We start from the raw sequence: 18204 nt of genomic DNA on the forward strand, positions 1-18204 counted from the left end.
TGAAACTATACTGCTTCACAGTCTGGATTTCATTGGTTGGCTGTGGCTCTTTGCCACAATGTAGTGATCATTTTTATCCAATTGGATGGTTTTTCATTTTTATGAAGCTAGAATCTACTCTTAAATGTAGTAAAAGAAGACAGTAAATGTAGGACAAGCTTTAGTTTGGTCATTGATCATTTGTATAGCTAATGAAGTGTATAGTAAAAGTGACAGACTAGAAATAACTTGATTTTCAATATTTCTTAAATAGAAATTCCCAACACCTGGCCCATAATAGGTTGCTCAATAAATACTAAGTATTTTTATCCATTTTGATCCACAATAACAGAGCAGTAAAGTTTGATTTAAATGATGTGTTAAATAAAACTTGAATTTTCTTTGAGCAGCTTTTGAGCCAAGTTTGATTAACTCCAAGGTTGTTATAGAAAGAATAGGAGCCAGTGAGACTTGACTATTTCCGGTACCCACTGTGGACCCTTGGTGTCTCTAACGCTTTCCTCTAATCCAGGTGTGATACCTTACAGGGAGACAAAAGGACAAGAAGCTCACAGCCGTAGTTCCCATCGTGTCCACAGAAGGAGTTCACTTGTGACTTTGAGTCGGATTAGGAAACAGCTTTGGTAAGACTGCTCACTGACCAGCAGAAGAACCTTGCTCTCGTCTGTGATAGCATTTGTCCCTTCGTGTCCCTTGTGTGTGAGTGGCCGGTCAGTGCATTGATTCTTTTTCACCTAGCATTTTGTACAGGTGTCATAGTTTGAAAGGGACAAGAAATGCTGGCCAGGGCTTGTGGTTCCTTGGCTTCCATCACTCTTGTTTCCTGCAAGTCTGGGAGCGTGGGATGCCTAAAAGCATTAACTTTGATAGATCTTAGTTTGAATTTGGGCTTCTGAAACTGAAATTTGAGAAGATGAACATTTCCAATCCTTACCCCCTCATGAACAAAATAGGGAAGATACACAAGTCTTAAAGTTGTTGAGGGATTCAGTGGATATGTAATGCCTTTGGCAGAGCATCTCAAGCAAGTATCTAAGAAGTGAAACAAATTCCATATTGCCTGGTGTTGGAAGGGATGTAATGCTTCCCGTGCACACTTTTATCCAGTTGTTAAGACATCAAATAATAAAAAAATAATCAGTCTCCACCACTCAGGCTTCTAGATAAAAGTGACGACGAAGAGGAAGATTTCATATCCTCAGCAGAGGTGTCAGACTGCACTAGTGAGGAGGAGGAGGAGGAGGACGAGGACTCTGTTCCCTCCCTTCGGAGGCAAAATCCCCAGCGGCAGTCCAGGAACCGGAGAATGGCCTCAAAGCCATCACTGCAGATCCCCTCCAAGACACCAAAGAAAACAGTAAGGCTTTTTGGGTTTGTTTACCAGTGACGTGTCCCTCCTGTATGGTATAGAATGGTAGTTCCAAGATCTCACAGTAACAGCTGGATTCTTAGCATAGGGCTAGGATTGTTAAAGTAGTGCATTCCCTAGATGAACAGGCTTACGTGAACTTGATTGAAAATTAATCTACTTGAAGATGACTTTTTCCCTTGTGTTATTTTGTTTCGCTTTTGAGATTGTGTGCTACTATAAAGCCTAGGCTGGCCCAGACTGCTCAAGGGTTTAAGTTCCTTTTTTTTTTTTTTTAAGATGTATTTATTATGTGTAGTTTCTTTTGTCTGCATGTACACCTGCAGGCCAGAAGAGGGCACCAGATCTCATTACAGATAGCTGTGAGCCACTATGTGTGTTGCTGGGTATTGAACTCAGGATCTCTGGAAGAGCAGTCAGTGCTCTTAACCTCTGAGCCCTCTCTCCAGCACTCAAGTTCCTTTTAAGGGCCAGAGTCAAAAGGCCAAGAGCACAGCCTCCTAAGGGAAGCACAAACACTGCTGAGTCGTGGTGTTTGTGTTTCCCTTGGCACTTGGGGAATTGGATTCCAGGCTGCACTAATACAGCAGAGATCAGGGGTACTGCTTACATGTGGTAATCAGTGTGCAACAGGAAAACGGAAGGAAATTCCTGTGCAACTGTAACAGCATTACGATGTTGGGGGGTCTTCTCATGCAGAGAGGTGGGTTAGAGAAACAGTAGTGTTAAACATAGTAGAACTCATCAGCATACAGTTGGGTTTTTGTTTGTTTTTAAAACAGCGTCTAACTGTGTAGCTTTGGCCTGTGTCTGCCTCCCAGGTCCTGGGACTGGCAGGCACCACCATGCCTGGCTGAATAATCTTTTTTTTTTTTTTTTAATTCCTTTCTCAAAATAACTGTTCTCAAATTCCAATTCCATATAAGTATTAGAAAAAAAGATCATGTTTGGACTATAAACAAAATGTTTGATGTGAGGGGTAGGAATGAGGAATAAATCATTTTTATTTCTTTCATGTAGGAGGTAAGACTACCTTGTTCTTTTCCCAGATCAATTTTCTGTGTCCTGGATGGTGTGTGTGTGTGTGTGTGTGTGTGTGTGTGTGTGTGTGTGTGTGTGGTTTTGCTTTATTACAGTTTATGCTCTCATTGACTACAGCCTAATCGTAGAACACCTCATCACGCCACTCCTCAGATTCACGATAGAAACCTCGCTATCCAGGAGCCAACTAGCACGCTTGAAGAAGCCCGGCTGAGGTAATAGAACCTGGATAGATCAGAGTGCTGGGGCCTCTTTCTTCACATGAGGTGGAGTTGGCTGTGCTGGTGTTGCAGTCATTTGTGCGTACGGTTGGAAGACAGTAAAACAAGTCCTTACAGAACAACTAATGGCCAGGGAGATGCAGATGGGAGGAATGTCTCCCAGGCTTGTGCCGTCCTCTTGGTGTTTCTGAGGGTGGTGTCTCTTAGTTACAGGACCCTAAAGTAGGAGTTCTCTTAAATTGCAGGACGAGAGCAAGAGTTTTTGAAACTCATAGGTTTTGGTCTACCCTGTGGTTTTGGTGGATAAAAGGGAGGGTAGGTGAGGCACCGTAGAGAGGTGAAAAGCAAGGAATTTCTTTCTTTTTTTTTTTTCATTCCTGGACAGAAATAATAGTGTCTTTTCCATGTAGGCTGCATGTTTCTGCTGTGCCTGACTCTCTTCCCTGTCGGGAGCAGGAATTCCAAGACATCTACAACTTTGTGGAAAGCAAAGTTCTTGATGGGACAGGAGGGTGAGTAATGCTGGGTAGACAGGTAGTCTGAGGAAGAGCTGCTCACACGGGGTCAGCAGAGAAAGCAGAACCACTGCTAAGCCTAGAAGAGTGGCATCCTGCCTTTCAGAACTGCAGAAACTGAACGTGGTGGTGGCAGGGCAGAGGCGAGAGGATCGGGAGTTCAGGGTTATCTTTTGCTACAAAGTGAGTTTGAGGCTAGCTTGACCTACATGGGGTTTTGTCTCAATTTAAAAAGGAGGGGGTGACCTTTGAGTAATCAGTTTGCATGCATATAGCTTTGACTGTAGAATGAGTGTCTACACAGGTCCAACTCTGACGAGTCTCCTAGGGTAGCCTTCACTGTTCCTACTTCCCTATCTCGAGGGGCTTGCTCTTTCTTAGTGTGATGTGGATGGCACAGACCCAGGCTATGAGTATTGTTTTCTTGCTGTAGGTGTATGTACATTTCTGGGGTTCCTGGGACAGGGAAGACGGCCACTGTACACGAGGTCATGCGCTGTCTGCAGCAGGCAGCTCAAACAAATGATGTTCCTCCCTTTGAATACGTTGAGGTCAATGGCATGAAGCTGACAGAACCCCACCAAGTCTATGTGCAGATTTTACAGGTAGGCAAAGTTGTTGGGGGGTTTTGGGAAACAGTTCTTTAGAAGCACGTGGGAAAGGAAAGGCTTACTTAATTTGATTTGCATTTTACATATTTATGCAGAGGTGGCAAGAGTGAGGTGGGCAGAATTTTTAGACTCCAAAACCATGGCCAGGCCTGGAGAGATGGCTCAGAGGTTAAGAGCACTAGCTGCTCTTCCAGAGGTCCTGAGTTCAATTCCCAGTAACTACAGTGTCTCACAACCATCTGTAATGAGATCGGGTACCCTCTCTGCCTTGAAGGCATACATGCAGGCAGAACACTACACACAATAAATAAATCTTAAAACGAAGAAAAAACCATGGCACAGGAGCTAAATGTTGACTGATTCCATGCCGGCGTGCAGCAAACTAGCTCACAATGGTGGAGGATGTCCTGGAATAGGGTGTAAACGCTCTTTCATTAGCTGTTGCCCTGGGACCGGTAATATCCCTCTTGGGGATGGGACTAGAGTAAGAGACAGTAAGGAGATGAGCTTCTTTTACAGACTATAGATAGCAACTACTTTTTTGCAGAAGCTGACGGGCCAGAAGGCAACCGCTAACCATGCGGCAGAGCTGCTGGCGAAGCGATTCTGCAGCCAAAGGTTCCCACAGGAAACCACCGTGCTGCTTGTGGATGAGGTAAGGTGCCTGTGGGCGCATGGAGCAGGAATAGTATAGGCACTACATCGTTAACTCAGTGGGCAAGCTGTCACTTAGGTGCCCAATCAGTCTCACCGACACTGTATATGTTCTTGGGCAGCTCGACCTTCTTTGGACTCAGAAACAAGATGTCATGTATAATCTATTTGATTGGCCTACTCACAAGGGAGCCCGACTGGTTGTCCTGGCCATTGCCAACACCATGGACCTGCCAGAAAGGATCATGATGAACCGCGTATCCAGCAGATTGGTAAGTCAAGGGCGTTGTGTAAAAATGGAAATTTAGAAGGCCAACAATTATGATTTCTGCCATAATTGTAGTTTTATGTTGGAATTAAAAATCATTGCCTTTTTTTTTTTTTTTTACACATACCATACCCTATGACTTGGCACTCTGATCCCTGTGCAATTTTAAATCACACAAAGTCTTAGAAGTTTAATTAGTTTTAAAAATATTTAAGCATGTATCACCTGCCACCTCTTAAGTGCTTACAGTGAAGCAGAGAACTAGGCAGACTTGTTGGCCTTCATGAACCTTATAGTTTGGCAGGAAACGCCAACATCAAACCATTGAGAACATGGTAAGGAGGGCGGGAGCTATGCGGGTCGGTAGCGCACCTCTCTCCCCTCAGAGAATAAAGGTTCTAAGATAAAGAGTTTGAGAGCTGCTGTCCTGCAGGACACCCCGTCATAGCCAGTACTGGCAGCAACTGCAAGGGAAAATGGAAAGAAACGTGTTGTTATGTTGGACTTGATAATCAGGCTGGGGGGCCTGAGTGTGGCTTTTTTGTTTTGTTTTCTGTCCCTACCTGGACGCGGTGAAACCTGTTCCTCTCTCCTCTCGGCTCTCCAGGGTCTCACCAGAATGTCCTTCCAGCCCTATTCTCACAGCCAACTGAAACAGATTGTAGTGTCCCGACTCAAGCATTTAAAGGCCTTTGAGGATGATGCCATCCAGTTGGTAGCCAGAAAGGTAAGTCACCATCCTTGCTACACCTCCACACCCATCCACAAGTCCTTCTGAGCACCTGTTGTCTATGCCCTGTGCTGTGTACGCTGAATGAAGAGAGCTTAGCAACTGGTCAGAGTTGGACCTGTTTATATGGGACCATCATTCTACAGACAAGGCTGTATGCAGACCCTCACTACAGTGATAGGACAGGAGGTAATGAGGAAATGTTTGGACTGCACTGCTCATGTCTAACTAGGAGTGGCTTTGGTCTCTTCAGAACATTACATACAATAGCGTGTAATCCCACTGTACAGGGATGACTGCCATGTTTGCCTTTTGAGACAGGGTCTCACTGTACCTCTGGTTGGCTTAGTATGTTATATAGATTAGGCTGGTCTCAAACTCAAGAGATCTGCCTACCTGCTAGAATTGAAAGCATGCACCATGCTAAGATGACTACTTTTAATGTCTTAGTGTATTATATACATATATACTTAGTCGTTTTCTTGGTTTATGTGCCACAATTTTGGAGGAATGGATCATTTTAGAGATAATTTGGTGAGGTCCAAAACAGGTGAATTCCAGGTTGCTGACGAATACTGGGAATATAAGAGCTGGGAAAGAGGTCTTTGTAGGCTGCAGTAGCTCTGAGGTATAGCAGTTTATCCCTGTAAGCACTTTCGAAGGTGAGGCAGGAGGATTTCGAGGTCTGGGATAGCCTGTCAAAACTTAACAAGCAGATAACATTCTTTTTTTTTTTCCCTTGGGGGGAGGTGTTTTGGTTTTTCGAGCTTCTCTGTGTGGTTTTGGGGGCTATCCTGGAACTCACTGTGTAGATCAGGCTGGCGTCAAACTCATGGAGATCCGCCTGCCTCTTGGGTATTTTTCTGAGCCGGCATGGGAGAGAGTGAGTCGGGCCTGGAAGCTCCATTTCTCAGGACATGAGAAGGACCGACAGCAGCGTAGCTCTTGGCATTGTGCAGAGCTTGGTTCGTTTGTCTCGGCAAAGGGCTTCCCCACATTGGGTTTCTTCCTTTTCTCCTCCATCTTAATTTTAATCTTTTAGATAATTGATTGGGCAGTTCTCCCAAATTCACTACATGCTCTGGGAGGTCTTGCCTCCCAGTATGTTCTCTTTCTGGCCTTAATATTAGCTGCTCCTGGGGCACACAGAATGAGAACCCGGTGTAAACCGCCTTTGGGTGGGTTACTTAGTCTAGGGGTTGTAACCCACCCTGCAGTCAGTTATTCCAGGGTCACAGAGAGGCACTATCTGGAAGATAATGGGCTAAGAGAGAAGAAGAAGGCTAAGCCGGGTTCTTGTCAAAGCCTTCGTTTATTAGAGATGGGGTACAGCTTATATAGGGTAAGGAGTTTGGCTTGGGATGGGGGCGGGGGCATGGAATCTTGCCACGTGGTCCACGGTCACTGTAGGCCAGGAGGTCACAACTAGGAGATGACACACCTAGTTCTCCAGATAGTTTGGAATGTGGGGTGGGTTCCGCTAACAGATAGCTCTCCATTAACAGCCAATTTGGGTGTGGGGTAGGCTCTGTCAATAGAACGGTTTCTTTTTTTAAAAAATTATTTATTTATTTATTTATTATGTATACAATATTCTGTTTTGCGTGTATGCCTGCAGGCCAGAAGAGGGCACCAGACCTCATTACAGATGGTTGTGAGCCACCATGTGGTTGCTGGGAATTGAACTCAGGACTTTTGGAAGAGCAGGCAATGCTGAGCCATCTCTCCAGCTCAATAGAACGGTTTCTTAACACAATTGTGGGTGTGGGGTTCTCTGCAGACTCCCCAGGGTGATGGGTTCTGTAATGATCCTAGGAGGAAATGGCTCCTGACAGATCCCCCTTCCTTTTATAAAGACAGGCAGCTATTAAGTGGAGGGCACCAGGTCAGAGTCAAACCATGGTGTGTCAGATCTAAAGGAGAAGAGGGACTGGGACAATAAGAGATCCTCCTCTCTAATGGTGAAGCAATTTACCTCTCCTGGGAACAGAGGGGTAGGGTGCCTTATGATTCTTAGTCGAGTGGGGACCAGGTCTTTTTCTCCCTTACCCGTCCTAGGGTTCCCAGGACCCTGTCTTAGGTTGGGGGATGTCCTGCCACAAGTCACCCGTCCTTGGAGCTCCTCAAATAAAAGGTATCTAGCAAGACCTAAAGTAAGCAGGTCTTTGATCACAGGGCACCCTGTCTTAGGCCATGTGGAGGGCACTCCTCGTGCCTGGCACCATGCCATGTTGAGCCGGTTTCTACAACCTCTGTATGGTGTGCTGTTCAGGCGAGAGTCCACACTAACTCCCATCATTGGGCCCCTGCGTCTATCATTAATGAAAAGACTGTGAGGAGTTCCTCAAACAAAAGATATAATATAATTTGGGCACCAATAACTCCATTTCCAGACAAGAAGAAAGGGCACCTTCCAAACCCAGTATTCACCTTTTAGTCTGGCCTTTGGTATATCTCCTTCCTAAATGCCTACTCCAACATGAAATTTTTGAGTGCTGCCTGCCAAAAATTAGGGCAGTGTAAAAGAGGTCTAAATCTAAATTAAAAAGATTTTATTTATTTATTATGTATACTACATTCTGCCTCCGTGTATGCTCGCATGCCAGAAGAGGGCGCCAGATCTCATTACAGATGGTTTGGAGCCACCATGTGGTTGCTGGGAATTGAACTCATGACCTTTGGAAGAGCAGGCAATGCTCTTAACCACTGAGCCATCTCTCCAGCCCCCTAAATCTAAAATTTTTAACATATGCATTAAACCCAAACACTTTATAGCGTGTGTTAAACCTTTCCCAACATCTATAAGCAGTTACAAATATCATTAGATCAATTGTAGTAAGAGTACAATGACATACATTGTTGTTATCAAATACCACCAGTTCCAGTCTCTGAGCAACAGTGACAGGAACCCCTAATCTTCCCCCTTCATAAGTGAAGAAGTGTTAATATTTTAATTAAAATGAGTTTTGTATCCGAAAGATTAAAACAGTCTGATGTTTAGTCTGCACCTTAGCTTCAAAGCAAACCAGAATTCAAACTGCAGTGGCAGTTTAGCATTTGTGCTTCAGGGCAGGTGGGATTCCTGAGTGAGGTGAATTGGATTCAGCTATCTGAAGCACATCCTGGCACTTATCTCAGCCGGTCTCCCTGGACTCTCTAGAGGCAGTGTGCCACCCTGCAGAGTGGAGCAGCAGGTTCTGTTATCAGGCACTCCTCTCCTTGGGGGCAGGAAAGGCGGGACCAAGGACCTCTCCCCAGTCACCTCTGGAACTTCTCTGTGGTATGACTGCAGCCTCGGCTCAGGTCCAGATTTTATTTTCTTTCTGTGAAAAAAGCATAAACATATCCTCGACCCCAAATATATATATATATATTAGGTCGGGTTTTTTCATAATGCATTGCAAGGGCTTTTCCACCTTGCCCTAGCAAAGGTCAGCTTGGTGTTATCACGCCAGATCTATTTGCGTCAGGATCTGCTCGCAACTTTTATGAGTTGCTTTTAAGGAGCCTTGTTACCTCCACAATTTTTTTTTATTAGCCATATATGCAGTTCTTCTATTGGAAGAGCCATTTGTAAAATTTAGCATAAGATCCTTTAAGGGATTTTTTTTCTATAACATTAGTAAAATACAGTTGTGTGAATTGTAGCAATGATCATCTGGGAAAAGATTATTGCTTTTGCCTTTGAATTGAGCAAAGGCAATTGTCCAGGAATTAATCTTAAAATTATCAATGAATCTATTGTTTAGTATAAGAAACATTGATCATAGTCAATATTTTGTCAAACCATTTTCCAGCTTTTATCCTGCCCTTTTGTACCAGACAGGCTACTGTTTTAAATTAAGAATTTAATATCTTTTTTTTTTTTTTAAAGAATTACTATTTTTTTAAAATATTTATTTATTTATTATATATACAATATTCTGTCTGTGTGTATGTCTGCAGGCCAGAAGAGGGCACCAGACCTCATTCCAGATGGTTGTGAGCCACCATGTGGTTGCCGGGAATTGAACTCAGGACCTTTGGAAGAGCAGGCAATGCTCTTAACCACTGAGCCATCTCTCCAGCCCCCAAGAATTTAATATCTTAACTGGCAAAACTGAGAAGGTTTAGCCATAAACAGCATTTTTTATAAAACTATTGTAGAATAAGTTTTACCTTTAATACACATACTTGTCATAGCTGAATTATAATTAATATACTGTATTTGTTGATTATTGTATACTTTACCTGTTGATTTATATTTTACCTGCTTGAGTATCTGTTAGGCAGCTTTCTTTAAGCTCTCTATTGGAAACTGTTTTTTATAAGAATTTTACCTAGCGGCCCAAGGTCTCCCATAAGAATATTATAACTAGGGCTTTAACCATTGGACATCCAACCAAAAGTTTGTAAGCTATCCTCATCTTAAGTTTTAAGTCTGCCTTGCAGATAGGAAAATAGAAAAAGGAAGCATTTTAACTAATAATGCTGGCCTCAGCATATAAAAATTATGTTGAATCTCACAGAGAAAAAAATTTTTGAAGTATACTTTGCCACATCCTAAACACAGCCTCAGTGGCACAGACATTGTGAGAAACCATAAATTATATCTCCTGAATTGAGAAGCTTTTGTATAACAAGGCTATATAATGGGAAAATATCTTTACTTATTATAAATCCATTTCAAAAATATATGAAGAACTCAGGAAATTAGTTATTAAAAATTAATCCAATAAAAATATTTGTTACAGACCTAAACTGAAAACTCTCAACAGATGAACTTAAAAATGACTGAGACACTTAAAAAATGCTCAGACATAACATCCTTTAGCCATCAGAGAAATGTAAATCAAAACTCTGAGATTTTATCTTATCCTTCTAAAAATGTCCAAGATTAAAAATTACTGCTAACAATTTATGCTTAAGAAAATGTGGGTCGCCGGACGGTGGTGGCGCACGCCTTTAATCCCAGCACTCGGGAGGCAGAGGCAGGCGGATCTCTGTGAGTTCGAGACCAACCTGGTCTACAAGAGCTAGTTCCAGGACAGGCTCCAAAACCACAGAGAAACCCTGTCTCGAAAAACCAAAAAAAAAAAAAAGAAAGAAAGAAAGAAAATGTGGGTAGGGAAAAAACTCCATTGCTGGAAGTGTAAACTGACAGTCACCTTTGGATCACACATAGTATTGAAAAACCTGGACAAACCAGACTCCCCCAGCAGAAAGAGAAGAATCAAAAATCTAGGACTAGCCTGTTCAGCGACCCTACACCAGGAACTAGCCAAAGACAAAGCCAGACTGCAATCCTGATAACAATCCCAAGAAACAGGGAGCCTCCCCACTGAGATTATCACTGTGCTGTTTTAGGAACTAGCCCAAGAGAAAGCCAGACTGTATTTTGAGAATAATCTTGAGAAACAGGGAGTTTCCCCCTGCAGGTGCTACTTACTGTTTTAGGAACTAGCTGATTACGACCTTGGGAGTGGTCCAGAGGCAGGGAGCTGTCCTCCTGCGACCACCACTGGATTTTTGGAATTTATGACCCTCCTGGACCACTGGGCTGTGGCCCCTTTTCCAAAAATTTTCTCTCCGGGTCACTAGAGGCCGAACTCCTCCCCCGCCAGCCAAAGCCGTGTGCGCGACCTCAGCAAGGACGCCTCCAGCGAGCCATGGGGGGGCTGCGCCGTCCCGAGACCCGAGTGAGAGTCTCCCCAGCATTGAGGGACCCCCATTATGTCTATATTTTTAAAATTAGGCAAATATCTACCTCAAAATTTAGCAATAACCCTTTTGGGCCTAAATATAAAGTTGTTTAACCATAAGAACATGTGCTCAGCCTTGCTTACAGCAAAATTACTTTATCATAGCCAGAATCTGAAAATAACCCAAATGTACCTCCTTTACATCTAGGATAAAAGAGGCCTGAGGCCTGAGTCTCAGCAGTCCACCCTAAAGCCACACCTAGCAGCAGGAAAGGACCTCAAGCTGAAACAATACAACTCCCACCCAAGAGCAGGCCATACAAATGGAAAAACTTGTATGATAAGAACTTTAAATCTTGAAAGATCCCCTACTTTTTTTGGGAAAGCAGAAGAAGCACAGCAAAAATGACAATTTCACTGAAAGCAGTCTACAGATTCAGTGTAAATGTCCATTAAAAATTATAGCAACATTCCTCACAGAACTCACATACAGATTTAATGTAAATGTTCATTAAAATTATAGCAAAACTTCTCACAGAACTCGAAAGAACAATCCTCAACTTTATAAGAAAGAAATAAAAACTCAGGATAGCCTAAACAATTTTTAAAATCCTCTGAATGTATTACAATCTTTGATTTTAAAACTTTCCTACAGAAACACAGTACTGAAATTAATCTACCTTAGATATAAACTTATACACCTACAAACTAAAGATTTTTGACCAAGAAGCAAGATTTTTAAAATGGAAAAGAAGCATATTTACTGTCCTGAATGAAGCTGCAGCTTTTTGAGTCTAGATTCCTTTATAGCAAACCTGCCTGTCAGCTTTTGCTCCATATGGCAGGGGGTTAAAGACATAGGCTTTCTAGCCCTAGCAGCCAGCCTGCTTGGCAGGCGTAGCTGTGTGGATTGTACCCTAGCTTCTCACATCTCAAGGGACTCCCTTTTGAGTCCGCAAGCAAACACATAAAGCAAACACATAAATCTCTCTTTTTGACTCTTATTCCTCTCCCTGATTGATTGATTAAATTCCTATATGAATTTCTCTTCCTTTGAAAGTCCCATATATTTTTGGACGACAGTGATCCTGCGCCTACCTCATTCTGCAGATCTGTCCGAGTTTTACAGCCACAGAATCTTCTTTTTTCTTCTTGTTGTTGTCCCGGGACCTTGCGCCTTCGTCCAATAGTTGGCCGTGCTCAAGCCCCTGTTCGGGCGCCACTGAAAACCGCCTTTGGGTGGGTTACTTAGTCTAGGGGTTGTAACCCACCTTGCAGTCAGTTATTCCAGGGTCACGGAGAGGTACTATCCGGAAGATAATGGGCTAAGAGGTTACGGTCGGTCAGGTCACGAGGGCAGGAAGTCACAACCAGGAGGTGACACGCCTAGTTCTCTAGATAGTTTGGAATGTGGGATGGGTTCCGCTAACAGATAGCTCTCCATTAACAGTCAATTTGGGTGTGGGGTAGGCTCTGTCAGTAGACCGGTTTCTTAGCTGGGCGGTGGTGGCGCACGCCTTTAATCCCAGCCTCTGTGAGGCAGAGGCAGGCGGATCTCTGGGAGTTTGAGACCAGCCTGGTCTACAGAGCTAGTTCCAGGACAGGCTCCAAAGCCACAGAGAAACCCTGTCTCAAAAAACCAAAAAAAAAAAAAGAATGGTTTCTTAACACAATTGTGGGTGTGGGGTTCTCTGCTGACTCCCCAGGGTGATAGTTCCTGTAATGATCCTAGGAGGAAACGGCTCCTGACAACCCGGGAGTGAGAATCCTCGTGGGAGTTTCTTTATTATTGGTGGTGGTGGTGGTATTTTTTTTGTTTGTTTGTTTTTGGGGTATTTTGTTTGTTTGGTTTGAGACAGGGTCTCTTTATGTAGCCATTGCTGTCCTAGAACTTGCAGTGTAGACCAGGCTGGCCTTCTATACCACCATTCCCAGCCATCACAGAGGCCAGAGTTGAGCTCTGGATTCTCTGGAACCTGGAGTTATGGGTATTTGTGAATTGCCATGTGTTCACCAACAAGTACTCTTAACCAATAAGCACCTTTTCTTACCCATCCTTAAAAGCAAAGGAACAACAACAAACCCCACTTATTTCCTAAATATTAAAGTTGGAGATTTCTGGAGTTACCTATAAAATCTTGGAACAGTGGTTTGGCGTGGAGGAATAGTTCTCCTTAAAAGATATAATTCCAGGCTCCCAGAGATTCCCCAACTGTCGACTTTGGCACAAGGCCATTCTCAGCACCGCCTTTTTATCTGCATAGATCAGGTGGTTATTCACCTACGTTGAGGTGGCAAGTGGACATTAGAAATAAAACGTTCCCCTCTTGTAGGTAGCAGCCCTCTCCGGAGATGCACGGCGCTGCTTGGACATCTGCAGGCGTGCCACCGAGATCTGCGAGCTTTCCCGTCAGCCTGGTGACTCTCCGGGCCTGGTGACTGTGGCCCATTTAATGGAGGCTATAGATGAAATGTTCTCCTCGCCCTATATCACTGCCATCAAGTAAGATGCTTTGCTGCCCGCACCTCTGGAAGGTTCTGAGGAGAGACCGCAGCATTGGGGCTTTGGAAATGTGCTTCTGTTTTAGACCGAACTCAGTCTACACCGTAGGTAGAGAAAGTCCTTAGGGGCAATCAGGGAGGCAAAACCAAAATCCTTGGGTAACAGATGAATGCTTATTAACATTGCAACAAGTTTAAGACTAGCCCAGGTTGCATAGTGAGTTCCAGTCTGAGCTATACAATGACTCTGTCTCAAAAAAAAGAAAGGAGCACATTTGGTAGATAGAAAGACGAGTCGGCGGTTAAAAGTACCCAAGACTCAGATTTAGTTCCCAGTACCCACGTGGCAGCTCACAACTGCCTGTGACTACAGTTCTCAGATCTGACACTCTTTTATGCTCTCTGCAGTTCACACGCGCACTCACACACACAACTTTTAATGTTACATGAACAGTTTGGGTAGTTGTGGCATGTGACTTCAATCTGACACAAGCTAAGCAGGCAGTTCTTGGAGTTTGCGGCCAACCTGGTCTACATAGTGAGTTCCAGGATAGCCAGGGATACACAGAGAAATCCTATCTATAAAATCAAAAAGAAGGAAAGTTACTTGAGCAGAAAGTCACTGTTTCTTACTGAGGCATACCCACTTGTGAAATTTGGAGATGGGCTCTTTTGGTTATTTATTTATTTGAGGTGCAGGTATAATTCCAGAAGTAGTTGCTTTTTCTGCATTTCCAAAAGAACATATTTTCAGGTGATGCAGGAAATGTTTCCTTGTGTGTTTTTCTCCTCCATGAGGCCAGGGGTGCAGGCAGCCTCTTAGTATTCATATCTCTTGGTTTCCTTTAAGAAACTGTTCCCTCGTAGAGCAGGGCTTCCTGAGAGCCATTATTGCAGAATTCCGTCGATCTGGACTGGAAGAAGCGACATTTCAACAGGTATTGGCTGAGTGCTGTTTTCTTGATCCTAATAGATATGGGTCCGGGCTTCTTAATGTAAGGGTTACAGCTCTGATGGGGAAAGTATCCTGGCATTTGGGTGCCAAGGAACACCACAAAGTCACACTGTATAACAAACCCACACAAGAGATTCCTTGGTATGGGAAATCCCAAGGGGGTGATTGCTTCTGCTGGGATGAGAAGCAACAGAGAACTGGGCAGAACATAAGGGTAGGTAGGGTTTCTTGGTGGGGGGGAGCTTTCCAGGGTAGTCTGGGATTGGAGAGGTTATGTGATCTGAATCTCTTTCCACCCCCATATGGCAGGGCCTTGCCATTCTCTAGCCTCCTGGTAGGGCAATTAAGGAAATCTGGGGGCTGTGCTTAGCCAGTGGAGCTGGGGTGAGGTGGCCACTCAACCAATCTCAAGGGGTCAGGTTGGACTGGCAGAATAGTCTAGAACCTGGTGCCCAGAGGTATCCAGGAGCAGGGCTGACAAGGAGTCTGTGAGTATGGCAGGGAAAGCCCTCAATAGCCAACACTGAGAATATGTGGGGCTGAGGATATACTTCAAAGTAGATAGTGGCCTTGAATGAACAAATTGGAGATCCATTCTCCAGTACAGTTGTAAGGCAGGCATGGTGGTGCATGCCTGTTATCCCAGGACTTTGAGGTAAAGCCAGGAGGTTCATAAATTCATTCGTCCTTGGCTACATACCCAGTTTGAGTATCAGCCACAGTCTTGTGGTGATAACATAGATTTATAGAAATAGGTCAATTTACAGTATAAGAGCTAGCTAGGAATATGCTTAAGCCATTGGCTAAACATTGTTGTAATTAATGTTAATATAGTTTGTGTGATTATTTGGGTCTGGGCAGATAAATAAAAGCACAGTCTCCATTTAAAACCAAGTGATTGATTGTTTGGAGACTGGTCTTATACAGCCTTGCTTGTCCTGGAGCTCTGCCGCCCAAGGACTTGGACTACGGATTAGAGAGCATCACCCACCCTGCCCGAGCACCCAGTTTTTGGAAAAGATGAATGATTGGATACAAACCCAGGATTATTGTTCCTCCTGACCTTGGCTTTACTCTTGCTGTCTAGATCTACAGTCAGCATGTGGCTCTGTGCAGGATAGAGGGGCTGCCTTACCCGACCGTGTCAGAGACCATGGCTGTGTGTTCACGTCTGGGGTCTTGCCGCCTCCTCCTGGTGGAGTCCAGCAGGAATGACCTTCTCCTTCGAGTGAGGCTCAACGTGAGCCAAGACGATGTGCTGTATGCTCTGAAAGAAGCTTGAAGGGCTTCAAGGACTTCTGCTATTTCCCAAAGAGCCTTATTTATTTTTCTTCAGAGCATGGAATTAAAGAAAAACAGAATGGAAATGGTTGTGGTAGATTTTGGATTTTATGTTATTTAGTTTGCTTTATCCAGAGTGTTTGAGAAGTTTATGGTAACATACTATGTATATAAAGACATGAATATAGTATATTTTTCTATGTAAAGTACTTCTGGGAGAATTTATATGAAATTGGCTACACTGGTTGCCACTGGGAAGTTCCTGGCAGTTTGTCAGGGGTGATAGGAAGACTTCATTGTATGTCATGATGTATTTGATTGTGAATGACAAAAAGTAAAATTGTTTTTATATAAAAGAACTGATAAGGTTTTGTGTTCATTATAGTGACAGTGCTCCTTGTAGGCAGGAGGCATTGGGTTCATTTCCCACTACTGAATGCAAACCAGATGCCTTTAGCCCTGGTGCCTTCTACCCTGCATGGTGCTAAGGCTGAAGCAAGAGGATTACTGAAGGTTTGATGGTAGACTGGGCCACATACTAAACTCAAGACCAGCCTGAAAAAAAAAAAAAACTAAGAACTATTAGAAATAACATAGAAATAATAGTTATAAGGTTTTAAAAGGTATCATTCACAGAGCTAGAGAGATGCCTGAGGGGTTAAGGGGACTTACTTTTGTACAGAATCTGGGTTTCGTTCCCAGCACCCAGTGACAGCTCACAACCATCTATTACTCCAGTTATAGGGTGTCTGAATTCTTCCTCTTATCTTCCAAGGACACCAAGCGTGCGTAACCGCTTTTGGGTGGGTTACTTAGTCTAGGGGTTGTAACCCACCCTGCAGTCAGTTATTCTAGGGTCACGGAGAGGCACTATCTGGAAGATAATGGGCTAAGAGAGAAGAAGGAGGCTAAGCAGGGTTCTTGTCAAAGCCTCCGTTTATTAGAGATGGGGTACAGCTTATATAGAGTAAGGAGTTGGGGGTGGGCACAGGGGCCCGGGCTCTTGCCGCGTGGTGTACGTTGGTCACGTGGTTCACGTTGGTCACTAGGCCAGGAGGTTACCTTTGGTCAGGTCACGTAGGCCAGGAAGTCACAACTAGGAGTTGACACACCTAGTTCTCTAGATAGTTTGGAATGTGGGGCAGGTTCCGCTAACAGATAGCTCTCCATTAACAGCCAATTTGGGTGTGGGGTAGGCTCTGTCAATAGAACGATTCCTAACACAATTAGGGGTGTGGGGTTCTCTGCAGATTCCCCGGGGTGATGGTTCCTGTAATGATTTTAGGAGGAAACGGCTCCTGACAAGCATGCACATGGTGCATGTGCATATATTCATGCAGGCAAACACTCAAATTTTTACAACAATTTTATCTGCATCAAAGTGTAATACCATCTGTGTGTGATCTGCTCAGAGGCCAGGAGAGGTTGTCTGATCCCCTGAAACTAGTTACAAATGGTTGTGAGTAGCCTTGTGGGTTCTGGGAACCAAGTCTGTTCCTTGCTGAGCCACCTGTCCAGCCTCTGTATCAGAATATTTTTATAATTTCTAATCTAATCTTTGTTTAGCTTTTTTCTTGATCATTATCCATAACAGCTTGTAACCAACACTGTAAACAAAGACAAAACTTCCATAATCCATTTTTGGAGAATATGGGCATAGTTTTCTAAGCTACTTCATGCTTGTTAGGTGCACTGATAATCTTATGGGGATTCAAAGAAAATTTAGAATTATGGTCAAGTCCTGACTGGAGTATTCTGTGAGGCTCAGTCAGTCATTTTGAAGCTGTTCTGGTTGTAGAACTGAGGAAACTGCAACAGAGGTGCTCAGAATGAGTGTGTCCTGCTAGTCTTGGAAGCTTGGTCTACAAAGCGAGTTCCAGGACAACCAGGACTGTTAGACAGAGAAACCCTGTGGGGGGGGGGGGGGCAAAAAAAAGTTTGTCTTTGTGTGCGAAACTGAAAGGATTTTTTGTTTGGTTTTTTTTTTTTTCATTTTTTTCGCGACAGAGTTTCTCTGTAGTACTGACTATCCTGGAACTCTCTTTGTAGACCCGGGCTGGCCTCGAAATCACAGTAATACCCCTGCCTCTGCTGGCATTAAAGGCGGGCGCCACCACCACCCAGTAAATATCAAAATAACTTTAAGAGGATTAACTGTGCACCACACGTGGGTCTGTTCCTTCCATCAGAACTGAAGCCTGCAGTTTCTCCATGAAGTGACACTGCGCATGTGGTGTGGGGATCTTGGGGTTTTACAGGGGGGAGGGGGAGCAACTCTGGAGATGGACTAGTCCGTCTGCAGGTCAGTTCCATCAGTCCGATCTAGCCCGACACCTTAGGAGGCAGCGGCGGCTGTCAGCTCGCAGCGATCCTCCT

The 18204-nt window shown here is 44.0% G+C and overlaps 1 protein-coding gene across 2 annotated transcripts in view; it reads left to right on the forward strand.

Moving 5' to 3' along the window:
* The window catches only part of Orc1 (origin recognition complex subunit 1), a 30758-nt gene extending 14591 nt beyond the window's left edge, over nucleotides 1–16167 (forward strand). For both annotated transcript variants that reach the window (XM_075946862.1, XM_075946863.1), the window contains exons 8-18: nucleotides 528–623; nucleotides 1156–1357; nucleotides 2528–2625; nucleotides 3042–3143; nucleotides 3580–3751; nucleotides 4305–4412; nucleotides 4534–4683; nucleotides 5287–5406; nucleotides 13424–13593; nucleotides 14443–14530; nucleotides 15635–16167. In XM_075946862.1, coding sequence (XP_075802977.1) covers nucleotides 528–623; nucleotides 1156–1357; nucleotides 2528–2625; nucleotides 3042–3143; nucleotides 3580–3751; nucleotides 4305–4412; nucleotides 4534–4683; nucleotides 5287–5406; nucleotides 13424–13593; nucleotides 14443–14530; nucleotides 15635–15829 — 1501 coding nt within the window. In that variant the 3' untranslated portion in view covers nucleotides 15830–16167. The remainder of the gene's footprint in view (nucleotides 1–527; nucleotides 624–1155; nucleotides 1358–2527; nucleotides 2626–3041; nucleotides 3144–3579; nucleotides 3752–4304; nucleotides 4413–4533; nucleotides 4684–5286; nucleotides 5407–13423; nucleotides 13594–14442; nucleotides 14531–15634) is intronic.
* Nucleotides 16168–18204: the final 2037 nt, after the last annotated feature.

This window comes from Microtus pennsylvanicus, chromosome 13, assembly GCF_037038515.1.
Source record: "Microtus pennsylvanicus isolate mMicPen1 chromosome 13, mMicPen1.hap1, whole genome shotgun sequence".
Lineage (NCBI taxonomy): Eukaryota > Metazoa > Chordata > Mammalia > Rodentia > Cricetidae > Microtus > Microtus pennsylvanicus.